This window comes from Sapajus apella, unplaced genomic scaffold (assembly GCF_009761245.1).
Source record: "Sapajus apella isolate SASKATOON/1434 unplaced genomic scaffold, GSC_monkey_1.0 scaffold90, whole genome shotgun sequence".
Classification (NCBI taxonomy): Eukaryota; Metazoa; Chordata; class Mammalia; order Primates; family Cebidae; genus Sapajus; species Sapajus apella.
Window position 1 is genome coordinate 8,811,725 of NW_022437030.1, and position 14,875 is coordinate 8,826,599.

Below are 14,875 nucleotides of genomic sequence, written 5' to 3' on the forward strand. Positions count from 1 at the left end.
GAGGCCCTTAAGTTAAGTTATTTAACAATATCTTTACATCAACTGTATGATGTAAGGAGGAAAGCTGAGTAGTTTGCCTAAAATCACACTAGGTAGTGACTCTCTGAGCTGGAACTCAAATCCTCATTTCCTGTTACTAAAGCCCAAGCTCTTAACTATTATGATCTACTATTTATTATTATATTATTATAATTCCCAATATTTTAAAATTTATTTTTCTATCTTATATATTCTTATACCAAAATATTTATTAATCAAAGAGCTTAGAAAAAGTATTTTAGATAGAAAAAAATGTTTTATTCTGATGGCATTCATTCAAAATTTAATGTTTCTAGCAATGATTCAACAAAATCCAATACAGTTTAAAGACACAATTTTATGATTTTCACTGAATATTTGTGAATAAAAACTTAGTGAGGAATCTCATGTGCTGCACAATCTTTTTTTTTTTTTTTGGTGTTCAGTATTTTTCCAGTTCTTATAAATGTGTAATATAATTAACTATCATTTAATCTGTGAGCAGTAGTGAAGTAGGAACCAGGATTTATACTCTTCCTTAAGGATGGAGGATTTTTAGGTTTAGAAGAAATATCAGCTTATTATCAATTTGCTTCAATATTTTTGGAAGATTGCTATGTAGCAAGAAGGTGATCTCTATCTATAAAAGATGAAAAAACATAGCCAGCAGTTTGAATAGATTGTTTACTTACCCTATGTACAAATCCAATTTATCTGCTTATTTATTTATTTTTTGAGATGGGGTCTCCCTCTGTCACCCAGGCTGGAGTGCAGTGGTACAATCTCAGCTCACTACAACCTCTGCCTCCTGGTTTCAAGCAGCTCTCCTGCCTCAGACTTCTGAGTAGCTGGGACTACAGACATACCACCACCACGCCCGGGAAAATTTTTGTATTTTTAGTAGAGGTGGCGTTTCGCCATGTTGGCCAGTCTGATCTTGAACTCCTGACCACAAGTGATCTACCTGCCTTGGCCTCCCAAAGTGCTGGGATTACAGGCATGAGACACCGTGCCCAGTTCCATTTACCTGTTTAAACAGTACCTCCGCAGGCATCCTTCTTACACCCTTACAATAACCATTTGGAATAAGAACAGTATTCATTCCTCTGTACAGATGAGAAAAGTGAGGCTTCATTCACAGCCAGTAAAAAACTCCACTAGGACTTTAACCTAAGTCTTCTAATTACTTTTCATGAGACTGAAGGCAACTGTAATTATTGTTATAGTTAAAACACAAAACAAAAATTATCAGCCACATAGACAGAAGCATGTAGATATAAGTAGATTAACTTGGTCCTCAGTAAGTCTGTAAAAAGTGGAGAAATATGTCTCTTTGTGAAGAAAAGCTAGCATTACTGGTTTAAAATGTGGTAAATACTTTTTCATTTGCTGTTGTTTGGAACCAATTAAAGCCTAATGAAAAATGACTACTTTTTTTAAAAATTGAATTTTAGTTTTCTTCTTAATACTTCTAGAGCTCTGGGAATACCAGTAACAGATCATACCTATGAAGATTGCCGATTGATGATTTCAGCAGGACAGCTAACGTTGCCTATGGAAGCTGGGCTGGTGGAATTTACTAAAATTAGTCAGAAATTGAAGTAAGTGGATTTTAAAATGACTACACTTTCATAAAGATGTTCAAAAGGGATCTGAAATCCTGTCTTGTTTATTTTCTCCTGCTTTGTTAATGCCCAGCTCTAGGACCCACTTGGTGTTTATTAGGAAAGTTGGAATTGCAAATTTATCTCACATTTTTAGTCGTCTACTTTTGCTTTTTCAAGAACAGTTAACTTAGAGATGTGTACATTGGTCACAGGAGGAGACCAAGGGATAAAAAAATGTGGATCCACACAGATCTGCCTCCCTACTCAGAGAGAGTTAGTGGCTCAGAGAAGTTAGTCCTGCCACCTGCTTACAAGAAGGACAGCATCATTAGATGATACTGGCATGTGGTGGTCAGAACTTTACATTTGAAACATGAATTGACTTGTATAGTTGCAATTCTGACCATCACTGAATTTTAAATACTTGCCCTAGGTCTACCTTTTTTTCTGGATACGTATTTTCCTTTAAAAAAAGGCAAACGTTCTTCTTCGTGCTCTTATAATTTAGTTTAAACCATTGACAACATTCTTTTTGAGCTATTTTCTATAAAAGGTGTAACCCTCAGCCTCCCTTTACTCTTATTATAGTTCATTCTGTTCTCAGCCCTATCTGGAATTTGCAGACTTTATTAATTAACATCCTCTCCATGAAGGAGCTATAGAAAGTTACTATATTAAAGTTCAGTATATAGTATAATGTTTTGATAATTGATATGGAAAATGTTATTTATATCTTAAGATAATAATGTTTTGCTTTTGTTTGTATATTATGGTCACAATGTTATGTAGATATAAAAAGTTTAGAGAGTCACTAAAATTGGGCTAAGAAGTATATGTTAAGTCATTTGTTTAATTCTACAAAGCAAAGCAAAGATAGGATATGATGTAAGCTACCATACATTTTCCAGTGTTTTATCACCATGGCTTTTCATAACTAATCTTGGAGGACATGTGTGTTGTCTAATGAGTCCCCCATCATAACACTTTGTGAAATATGAATTCACTATCAGCCTGAAAGCTTCTTGAAAGCAAGAATTGTAATTTCATCTTTAAAAACTTAATACATACTATAGATTTACTAAGATTATGTTTACATTTTTAAAAATTTGCTTTCTTATTTTCTACTCATGAGTCATTTATTGTTTCACTACAATGTTCTTCTCATTTACTTTTATTTCCCTGAGATATTTGAGGTAATTGTCAGTTATACAAGTATCCTTTAAAAGATTAAATGCCTGCATATATGTTCAATTTGTGCTTTTAAATACCTATTTTATTCTCCTTTACAAATTTGACACTTAAAATATTTTTTTCTCAGATACATTAATAAAATAATGGTCATAAAATGTCCATGTCAACTGTAAAGGGCTAATAACATGTATCTATAATTCTTTGTTTCTTTAGATTAGATTGGGATGGTGTGCGTAGGCATTTGGGTGAATATGCATCTATTGCAAGTTCCTCAAAAGGAGGAAGAATTGGAATTGAAGAATTTGCTGAGTATTTAAAGTTGCCTGTTTCGGATGTCTTGAGACAACTTTTTGCACTCTTTGACAGGGTATGTTAAAATTTAATCTTTCACATTTTTATTCTGTCAGTCCTACAGTGCATAAATCAATATGGTAGGCAGTTTGGAAAGCTTGATAGTACAGTGTTAGAAGAATCAAGGCTCAGCCTATGGTTTATTTGCATGATTTTGTTTTTTCTTCTTAATAGTGATAATAGTAATTGTGTGTGTGTATTATGTTTATTATAGTGCCATACATAATATAAGTATCTGTTATTTTAAATACCAGGTCAGAAATAAATATTGTGATCATATAACCACATATGTAGTGTGAAATTGGAAGAGTTTATATAATTGGCAGGAATTTTAAAATTTATATCAAAATTCATACATTGATGACATAGGTGTTAGAATTCTATCTGAAGGTTTTAGACTTCCCCAAACCTGTATGAAGACCAAATAGATTTTTATTTTCAAGTGACATTTTGTAACAAAGATTTTAATTAAAATCTGGCCATTTGTCATTATATTGGGGATACAGTTTGCTGCTTACGAATATTTAAGTACATGCAATTAGATAATTGAATTGTCAATACGTTTCCTTAGGAAAACTGTATCATGACTTCAGGTTTTCCATTAAAAAAAATTTTTTTTAATATATAAAATTGGTAGTATACAGAAACTAGCCAGGCATAGTGGTGCGTGCCTATAATCCCAGATACTTCGGGAGGCTGAGGTGGCAGCCTCATCTTGACCCAAGGAGGTCAAGGGGTCAAGATGGCTTGACTCCAGGAGGTGGAGGTTGCAGTGAGCCAAGATGGTGGCACTGCATTAAAGCCTGGGCAATGGAGCAAGACCTTATCTCAAGATGGTGGCACTGCATTAAAGCCTGGGCAATGGAGCAAGACCCTATCTAAAAAAAAAAAAATGATGGTAAAATGCACTATTTTGGTTACACTTCTATGATTTCTAACAAATGCACAGAAACATGTAACTACCACTGCATTCAAGATACAGAACAGCTAAAAAAATACATATATTTTCTTGTAGCTATTCTGTTTGTAGTCAAGCCCCTCCCCAAGTTTTAACTCCTGGCAGTCACTGATCTGTTCTCCATCTCTGTAGTTTATGTTTTTCCAGATGTCATATAAATGGAATCATGCAATATATATTTTTTTTAGTATGATTTCTTTCACTGAGCATAATGCATTTGAGATTCGGGCCTGGCGTTTTATGTATCAATAATTAGTTCTCTTTCATTGCTGAGTAGTATTCCATTGTATGGACATACTATCGTTACTTTATCTATTCCCTAGTTGAGGAACATTTGGTTTGGGTACAATTGGGGGCAAATATGACTATAGCTGTCATCCTAAACATTTGTATAAAGGTTATTATGTAAATGTAGGTTTTCATTTCGCTTGGGTAAATACTTAAGAGTAAGGACCCTTTATTTTCTCTTATCTGAGATATTTTGCATTGATTCTGAAAGATATTTTTGTTGTCCAGGCAGATCTTGGAGATATTTGGGGCTTGGTTCCAGATCACCGCAATAACGGGAGTATCACAATAAGTGAGCCATATGCAGTTTTTGGTTTCCCAATGCATAGAAAAGTTTATTTATAATATACAGTTGTCTAGTGAGTATGCAATAGCATTATATCTAAATAAACAATGTATATACCTTAATTTAGAAATACTTGATTGCTAAAAAAATGTGAGAAATCATCTGAGCCTTCAGCAAGTTGTAATCTTCTTGCTGGTGGATTATCTTGCCTCAGTGTTGATGCCTCCTACCTGATCAGGCTGATAGTTGCTGAAGGTTGGGCTGGTTGTGGCACTTTTTAAAAATAAGACAACACTGAAGTTTGCTGCATTGATAGACTCTTTCTTGCATGTAAGATTTCTTCATAGCCTGGGTGCAGTGGTTCATATCTGTAACCTCAGCAGTTTGGGAGGCCAAGGTGAATGGATCACCTGAGGTCAGGAGTTCAAGACCAACCTGACCAATGTGGTGAAACCCTGTCTCTTCTAAAAATACAAAAAATTTTTAGCTAGGCATGGTGGTACATCCCTGTTATCCCAGCTACTTGGGAGGCTGAGGCAGGAGAATTGCTTGAACCTGCGAGACAGAGGTTGCAATGGACCGAGATCGCCCCATTGCACTCCAGCTGGGGCAACAAGAGCAAAACTCCATCTCCTAAAAAAAAAATTTGTTTGTAGTATTTGATGCCATTTGATAGCATTTTACCATAGTGCAACTTCTTTCGAAATTGCAGTCAGTCATCTCAAAACATGTCACTGCTTTAGCGATTTAGTTCATGTAATAGTCTAAATCCTTTGTTGTCATTTTTTGACAGTGTTCACAGCATCTTCATCAGGCATAGTTTCCATTGCAATAAACCACTTTCTTTGGTAATCCATAAGAAGCAACTTCTTATCCATTCAAGTTTTATCATGAGATTACAGCAATTCAGTCACATCTTCAGGCTCCATTTTTAATTCTAGCTTTCTTGGTAATTCTACCACATCTGCAGCTACTTCCTCCACTGACATCTTGAACCCCTCGAAGTCATCCATAAGGGTTGCAATTGGCTTCTTCCAAACTCTTGTTAATATTGATAAGTTGACTTCCTTCCATGAATCATGAATGTTCTTAATGGCTTCTAAAATGGTGAATCTTTTCCGAAAGGTTTTCAATTTACTTTGCCCAAATCCTTCAGCAGAATCACTAGCTACGGCAGTTGTAGCCTTGTAGCATTTCCTTATGGCAACTGTAGCCTTACAGTATTTCTTAATAGGATTTCAAAGTCGAAGTTACTCCTTCATCTATGTGTAGCAGCATGAATGTTGTGTCAGCAGGCATGAAAACAACATCATCCTTCTTGTACATCTCCATCAGAGCTCTTGGGCAATTAGGTGCATTCTCAATGAGCAGTAATATTTTGAAAGGAATCTTTTTTTTCTAAGCAGTAGGTCTCAACAGTGTTCTTAAAATAATCTTTAAATCATCCATGAACAAATGTGCAGTCATCCAGGCTTTGTTCTTCCATTTATAAAACACAGATAGAGTAGACTTAACATAATTTTTAAGGGCCCTGGAATTTTCAGAATGGCAAATCATTACAGAATATGGCAGGGACATGCAAATCAGGATAGAAGACAGGGAAATAGGAAGGAACATGAAACAGGGACAAAGAATGAAGTTTATAGAACATCTTAGTCATTGTGCTCATCAGGCTTTTTAATCAAAATTAAAATTTAAAGTCATCAGCTGTATTCTCCCCTGTCAAAAGGATCAGCGTGTCTCAAGCCTTGAAGCCAGACATTGATTGACTTCTCTCTAGCTATGAAAGTCCTAGATGGCGTTTTCTTTCATTAAAAGACCGTTTCATCTACGCTGAAAATCTTCATCAATGATCTTAGCTTGATTTTCTGAATAACTTGCTGCTTTACCTTGCACTTTCTTGTTATGGAGACAGCTTTTCTTAAACCTCATGAACCAATCTCTGCTAGCTTTAGTCTTTTCCTCTGCAGCTTCCTCGCCTCTCTCAGCCTTCATAGAATTGAAGAGAGTTGGAGCCTTGTTCTGAATTAGGCTTTGGCTTAACAAAATGTTGTGGCTGCTTTGATCTTCTATCCAGACTATTCAAACTTTCTCCATAACAGCAATAAGGTTGTTTCACTTTCTTATCATTTGTGTGTTCACTGGGGTAGCACTTTTAATTTTAAAGAACTTGCCTTTGCATTCACAACTTGGCTGTTTGATGCAAAAAGCCTAGCTTTTGACCTGCCTGGGGTTTTGACATGCCTTCCTCACTAAGTTTAATCGTTTCTAGCTTTTGATGTAGAGTAAGAAATGTGCAACCATTTCTTTCACCTGAATACTTAGAGGTTGTCATAGGATTATTACTCGGCCTAATTTCAGTATTGTTGTTCAGTATCCCTCCAGTGAACAGGGAGGGACCAAGGAGAGTAAGCAAGACTGAGAATGACCAGTCAGTCCATGGAACAATCAGAATAGACACAACATTTATCAATTAAGTTTTCCATCTTACATGGGCAGAGTTTGTAGTGCTCCAAAACAATTATAATAGTAGCATCAAAGATCACTGATTATTGATCACCATAGCAGATATAATAATAACAAACATTTTTGGAAATATTAGGAGAATTACCAACATGTGACATGAAGACAGGAAGTGAACATGTGCTGTTGGAAAAATGGTGCTAATAGACTTGCTCATGCAAGTTTGCTACAAATCTTCAAATTGTTAAAAAAAAATACATTATCTGTGAACTGCAGTAAAACAAAGAACAATAAAATGAGATATGTCTGTATATAGAATTCTGAGTTGACTGTTCTTTTCTTTCCACAGTTTAATAATATCTTACTTTAATATGGCCCCTATGGCTTTGCAGCCTTACTAGTTCTTCAAGTTTTGACTTTTCTCACCAATCCTTCATCTATGCTATTTTGTCCAGAGGTCGTTGCTTTTTGTATTTTGTTCAGAGTTTCTAGTTATAGTCGAGAATAATAGGCTGGCTAAAGATTCCATCCATCTTGGCGTGTAGCAAAAGTTCCAGTTTTATATTTACTATTGGAAAAAAAATAGTTTGTAAAGAAAACATGGCTTCATGACCAAAATAACCAGTGCTTTTTTCTTTTTCCCAGAGCACACTAATGACCATGAACTCATAGATGAAGTATTCTTTAACAAGATGCTGTTAAGCAACCTTTTAGGTGTAGCACCTGGACCTCTCTTCTCAGCTCGCATGCAGCATACAAATAATCTGCCCTCATCTATGAAATAATAATGTATAACTGCAGCAGTATTACTGTAAAGTGCAATGAAGATTTAGGGGAAGAAAGAAGTAAATTATTGTTTGTTTGTCTGTTCTTTTCTTGAGATCTAGTCTTACTCTGTGTCTCACACTGTAGTACAGTGGCATGATCTTGGCTTTCTGCAACCTCTGCCTCCCGGGTTGAAGTGATTCTCCTGCCTCAGCCTCCTGAGTAGCTAGGATTACAGGCATGCACCACTACACCTGGTTAATTTTTGTATTTTTTAGTAGAGACAAGGTTTCACTGTGTTGGCCAGGCTCATCTTGAATCCCGACCTCAGGTGATCCACTCACCTCAGCTTTTAAAGTGCTGGAATTATAGACCTGAGCCACCACAGCCATCCAGAAGTGCAAGCTGGGAAATTAGAGGTACCTTTTTACTTGTGTGATTACTAATATTTCTGAGATTTTTATAGCATTTTCCACTATGGCTTTAGAAACCATGCAAGTAATTTTAAATAAAATTTTTATATATACGAAACTAGTGATGAGAAGGAATATGGCAGGGACATACAAACCAGGACAGGAAATAGGGAAATAGGATGGGACATGAAACAGGGACAAAGGACAAAGTTTATAACACATCTTAGACATTGTGCTCATCAGGATTGTTAATCAAAATTTAAAATAATATCTATAGAGCTTGCCCTGTCCTTCAGGTGTCAAACTATTATAGCTAGCAGTTACAGGATTGTTATGACACCAGTTCTGTGTTTTGATGATTGATGATACCTGCCAATAAGCCTCACTGTTTGTACAGCACTGTGAGTATAGGAAGATTTGAATGGGGAAGGGATATAAACCAAGGATTTAAGTAGCCGCCAGCTAGCTGATTGACTAACTCAGACTAGAGATAACAATTGGCCCACGCAGTTAGAAGACTGGTGAGCCTTTGTAGCCTATTTGGTCACCACATTTTTGCATGGAATGATTTGGTAGCATACATATTATTTTATAATTATGGGGCGTTTTGTTTTTTTTTTTTTTTGCTTTTTTTTTTTTTACTTCTTTGTATGATATGTCTGAAGTTTAGATAACGAACCATAACTGTTCTTCAAAGCACTTTTCTTTTGATCTCCAACATACTGGAAGGTAGAGAAAATAGTCTGGAGAATGAATGACTAATGCATTTGACCTTTCTTTCCTTCCTTTTTCCTTTATCTCTCTCTCTCTCTCTCTCTCTCTCTCTCTCTCTCTCTCTCTCTCTGTCTCCTCTGTTCTGAGCACACCTGTCTGTCTGCCTGTGAAGATTTACTTTGTTTTGAGAAGCTGAATTGTGCAATTGATGCCACACCTTATATACATACTCACTTTCCATGCTAGGTTTATTTTCTCAGTCTCTGCAAGTGATTTAACAGAGGGTTATTGGATGGGAAAGTCAAGGAATTTCAGCAGCTCCATAGTTTGTTTCTTTCAGGGTAGCTTATCTTGCCAAACTAAGTGCATAATAGGGAGAAGGGGAGGAAGGATGGGAAAGAGAAAAGGCACGGTGTCTCTGCTGCTCTTTCAGCACCTAGAAATTCTTGCAGTGAAAATGCTCCCATAAGTTCTACCGATGTTCCTTCCCCACTTTATCCTCCTTTCCCCTCTTATTCTTTTCTTTTCTCATCTTTTCTCAAGTCTAATGCCATTGTGGTTGGAATCTGGGAGATGGAGGAAAAACCTCAATATCTCTCCACCATTCCCTTACTTTTTCTTCCCACCTACATTCTTGGCTAGTCTGCAAAAACCTCATAATGGTTTTTGTCTCAGTTTAGCCTACAAAAATATGCTATTAGCTCCTTCTAACATGTTCTTCAGATTCTCAGATAATTGATGGCAGACAGTTTGAAGGTCCAACAGAAATGTGGTATTCGTGATCCAAAGCATGGCATAGTTCACTAGTTTGAGATAATTTCCTTTGGAAAGGTCTCATGTCTTTGAAAAACAAAAAAGACTATTTTCATCTTTAGGTTTAATTTAGCTTATTAATTTTTGTGGATGTGTTCTTAACTCTCTGGTTCGGAGGTTCATTGGGGATTAAATGTACAAATGAGTGAGAGCTAAGGGCTTAAACAACGGTTCAAAACAGTGGATTCTCAACATTTTTTTATGTTTATAATTCAAATTAAGAGTAGATTTTATACTAGCATACTTGAAGGGATTCAAAGACACTTAAGATTAAGAAATTTTTACAGTGGCTAAATCATAACACAATCATTTTTACAGTTATAACAATGTCTTGCAATGTTCATAACAGCATCATTGTTCATTTCATCCTCCTTCAGCCCCGTGTTATTCACCAGTTGTGTGCTTCCCTGGAGGCAGTATTTTCTGTACCTATAAAACAGTTCTTGCATATTTCTGTAAGCATATAATGTTTATTGCAAGCTTGTCAATATACCATATTATCTGCCTCTTACCTCCTACCACAAACAAGTCATATCTCTTCCACACTGTATCTCAAGATGTGTTCATCTTAATTTTCTGTCTAACACTGTCACCATACTCACTAGCAGCAAAGCTATATTTCAGTCAAGAAACTTTCTCCCTGTAGAGGACCAGATAGAAAATATTTTTGACTTTGCAGACAATATGGTATCTGTCACAACTATTCATCTCCACTATTATAGTGTAGAAATGGCCATAAAAATATAGATGAACAGCATGACTATGCCCCAATAAAACTTTATTAACAAAGCAGGTACCAGATTGGATTTGGCCCACCAGCTGTAGTTCGCTGGTCTCTATTGTATTTCCTAAGCTGATGAAAACAAAGCATGCTCCTAGGTTTAAGAACTGGATTGAAGGATTACTGTAAGTCACTATACATCAGTGCTTATAGTGACTGTTATTAATTTTGGGGAATTCTACATCTGATTTAAAGGGATCACTAAGAGCCTATTCTTAACTAATCTGCCTAGCTCTCGTTACTATCCTCCCGTAGTTGTAAGTAGTGGTATATCATTCATCTTCACAGATGAGAGGAAAAGAGTGAGGAAATTGATTTTTAATTCTCATCTGTAGTCTGGCATGAGCTCACTTTCTCTTTTTACCAACACCATTATGTGCATAATAAATTATTTCTTAGTAAAATGTAGAGACATGATTATGATTTCCATTCTGTAAAGAATTTAACAATGATCATGATTTTTCCCATTTCTGCCTCCTAACAACTACTTGGTTCTTTTGGCATTACTATGTACTTTGTTTAACTATTAGACAGGAAAAGTTTGTGTATACTTTAGCACTTTGGCAATCCAGCCTTCTTGGCTATTGTAAACTTCTGTAGATGTTTTATTACTGTTTCACATTATATGGAATGAATGTGTTTCTTCGTTCCAAGTTTTTCCTGTCTGCCCTGTTCTTGTTCTTGGTATTAGTTCAAGTGTTAAATCTTAAGAGCCAATAATAACAAACATCCTTGCCTGCCCCTTCCTGGTAGAGAAGGTAGGGTGCTGTAGTGTGCAGGTTTTCTGCTTATGCTGAGAGTTAGGACAGGGTACTTAGGTGGCCTAAATGACTGGAAATGAACAGTAAAGTCCTCTATCCTGCAAATTTCCAGTTGAGGTTTTATATGTAATACAGTATTTCATAATTCACATGAAAAGAACCATTTTGATTCCAATTCCAGTTAATCAGGATATGCTGTATGAAATTGACTCTACAACTTATATAATTTGCCAAAAAAGAAAAGAGGCTATAATTTTCTGGGTGGGACACATAAACTTTTCTATTCAGTTGTGTAAGTTGTCTTGAAAGTTTGGTCCTATATGTCTGAGTATTTCCCTATTCTATTCTCAGGTTCACCTAGCTCTTCCATTTAGTCCATCATAGTATTTTCTATGTCTGAGTATCGTTAACTAATATATCCATCTAGACATGAGAATTACATGCTTTACTTTTGGCTTCTCAATGCAAGTATACTTGGGGGATACATAGAGGAAACAGAAAGGAGCTGTAAAATTAAAATGTAACTTTTTTAACTAGAGCAAGGGAGTAATTACTGGCCTCCTCCAGGAGCACAAGGAAGTAAAGAACAAGGCTTTGTAAAAGAAAATTGTGTCACACCAACTTAATTTCCCTCACTGACAGAGTGACAGTCTAAGATGATAAGGAAAAGGAAATAGATTTCATCTATATGAACTCTAGAAAGACTTTTGATTTCATCAAACATGACACTCTTATCAACAAATTGGGAAAGTCTGGTCCAGATCATGTTGCAGTTAGATGAAAGCCCCACTTGACAGAAAGGCTTCCTCTAAAGTGGGAGTTGTGAGTCCTTCTGTGTTATTTAGACATGATTCAGTTCCCCTTGGAATTCTTTTTGGACACCAATATACTTAATAGGTTGCAGTCACCAGACAATATGTCAAAGTGGGAATAAGGGTAAGTGAGCATGTCTTTAAAAGTTGTAGAACCAAACTCAGATAAAGAAAAATTAAATTAAATTAATATATAGCATTAAAAGGTTTAGGCACCAGAAGGAAACTAAACTCAGTACAAGAATGATAATCCTGTCATAAATCTAGATTCACAGAATTGTAGAGCTAAATACACTTTTGGTATCAAATTGCCCATGTTCTCCATTTTGCAGAAGATTGCCAGCTCAAGAGAGGAAGTTACATGCTCAAGGCCACACAGCCGGTTAATTGCAGGACTGAGACTAGAATTCCTAGTTTGGTATTCTTTTTTACTACAAACTGTTACTATTGATTTAAAAAAAATTCTTTTCAGGCATATTTCACATATCATATAATTCACCCAAGTATACAGTTCAGTATTTTTTTGTAAATTTACCAAGTTGTGCAGTTATCAACTTTCAAGCGATTTTAGAACATTTCCATCACCCCAGTAAGATTTTTATGTAATTAACTGTTAATTCCTGTCACTACTTATGTCCTAGTCCTAGGCAACCACTAATCAACTTTCTATCTCTATAAATTTGCCTTTTCTGGACTTTTTATAGAAATGGAATCATATAATATATGTCTTTGTGTCTGGCTTCTTTCACTTAACATAATGTTTTAAGGTTTATCTATCTTGTAGCATGTATCAGTCATTATTTTATCGCCAAATCGTATTCTTCTATGTGAATATTTCATATTTTCCTTATCCACTTACGTTGGTGAACATTTAGGTTGTTTCCACTTTTGAACTATTTTGAATAATGTTTTTAATTACATTGTGTGTCGTTGTATACTTTTTAAGTTCCATAACTTTGTTCCCCAAATTGGGACTAAATTATCCATCAGATGTGGCTTCTCCCCCTACTACAATTTTTTTTTTTTTTTTTTTTGCAGATATGGATGGTAGAGTTCCCACAGACGGCAATTAAGGTTGCTATTAATGTTCTAATAAGTAGCCATAGGGGATTAAATCATCCACAGGAGAAAAACCTTGTTAATCTAATACTAGTCTTTTATTCTATGATGGCTTATGAGAAACTGTTGGCCAAATGCCTTCCATCTTCACAGAAAATAAATGAGAAGAATTGGATTTAAACCACAAGGGGAACAAAAAAACACTTCAGACGGGTACAAGGAGGCACATTTTATATGGCAGTCGATATTATCAAGTTAATTTGCAATATTATAAAAACAAAGTCCATGTAATTTTCTCTGAGAGAAGCTTATATGAATGGGTTTAAATCTGTCTAAAGCCAGATGGCCCCTTGTGATTCCCTAAAAGGAAGGCAGTTCTTTTGTGATACTTTTTCTGAGTGGTTAAAGAAGACATTTGGCTTTTAGTGTTCACAGAGGCCATTTCACTGTGCCCATGAAATAAAATCAGTTGCAAAGCTTTACACCAACCATTTGGTGTGGCAGAAGACAGGATATTGCCCCCATGTCCTGGACAGAGCAATGTCACCTGGCTACTATTCTTTTCCTAATAACAGCTAGAATAATCATTAGTCAATTCTAGAGTTGCATAATTTCCACAGTAATTTCACATCTAATTTTTTTTAACTTTACATTTGAGCTCTCAGTAGTTTCTACAATTATTAGTGAGAGAGACTCCGCTGCATAGCAGTTCAAAGCCCTTTCCAAACTGATCCCATCTTATTGATCTCTCTTTAGCTCTCATCACTCCTAGCAATAGAGTCTTATCGCATCGTGCTATTCACCATCTCTTGAATACCTCATATCCTTTAGCTCCTCTGTATTTTTGTTATACTGTGCTTTTATATCCCTTATCTATTTTGAGAACTCTGACTCAACCTCTGGTCAGGCCTACATATTATATCTTCTATAGGTAAATGTTCTCATTTCCTTTGCCTCATTAGAATTCACTGATCCCTTTTTGGGTGCCCATACTGGTTTGGTATCACAGGACAATGTATTTGCTGCATGACCTTGGATAAGTAGCTTAACTTTTCTTGAGTTTTTCTTACCTTATCTGAAATACATTTGTATCTTTCAGAGGAATTCAATGAAACCTAAATACTAAACCATATTATATACAAATATAATAGATTAGTATTAATAGTAAGAATATAAACATAGACTTCAGATTATAACTATACCAGTTTCCTTGATTCTTGAGCACAACCATCCTGCTTTATTCACCTTTGTAACCTAACCACTGAGTCCAAGTCCTGATACATAATAAATCAGATTGAATCATTAGAAGTAAGCAACGGAGATACTATTGTTATCATTTTGCATTTGAAATTGAGACCCCAAATGCTAAGTGATATAATGACTTAATTATTAAGTCCTAACCACTTTTCCTCAAGTTCACCGACGAAATTTTCAACAACCTCTGGACTTATAATCTGACTTGTAACTAGTATTAAAGGTAGGATTTCTGAAAGTATTGTCTCGGACTACCTGTTACAGACTGACTTCTGAAGATGCTTCTTAAAAATGTAAAATCAAATCTCAAAAATGTCATGTTGGGGGAGAAAAGCCAGACA

The 14,875-nt window shown here is 35.6% G+C and overlaps 1 protein-coding gene across 1 annotated transcript in view; it reads left to right on the forward strand.

The window, feature by feature from the left end:
• LPCAT2 (lysophosphatidylcholine acyltransferase 2) overlaps positions 1–14,875 on the forward strand; it is a 79,584-nt gene that overhangs the window by 40,243 nt on the left and 24,466 nt on the right. Inside the window, exons 10-11 of the mRNA XM_032255749.1 lie at positions 1,494–1,619; positions 3,030–3,183. Of these exons, the coding sequence (XP_032111640.1) occupies positions 1,494–1,619; positions 3,030–3,183 (280 nt within the window). The remainder of the gene's footprint in view (positions 1–1,493; positions 1,620–3,029; positions 3,184–14,875) is intronic.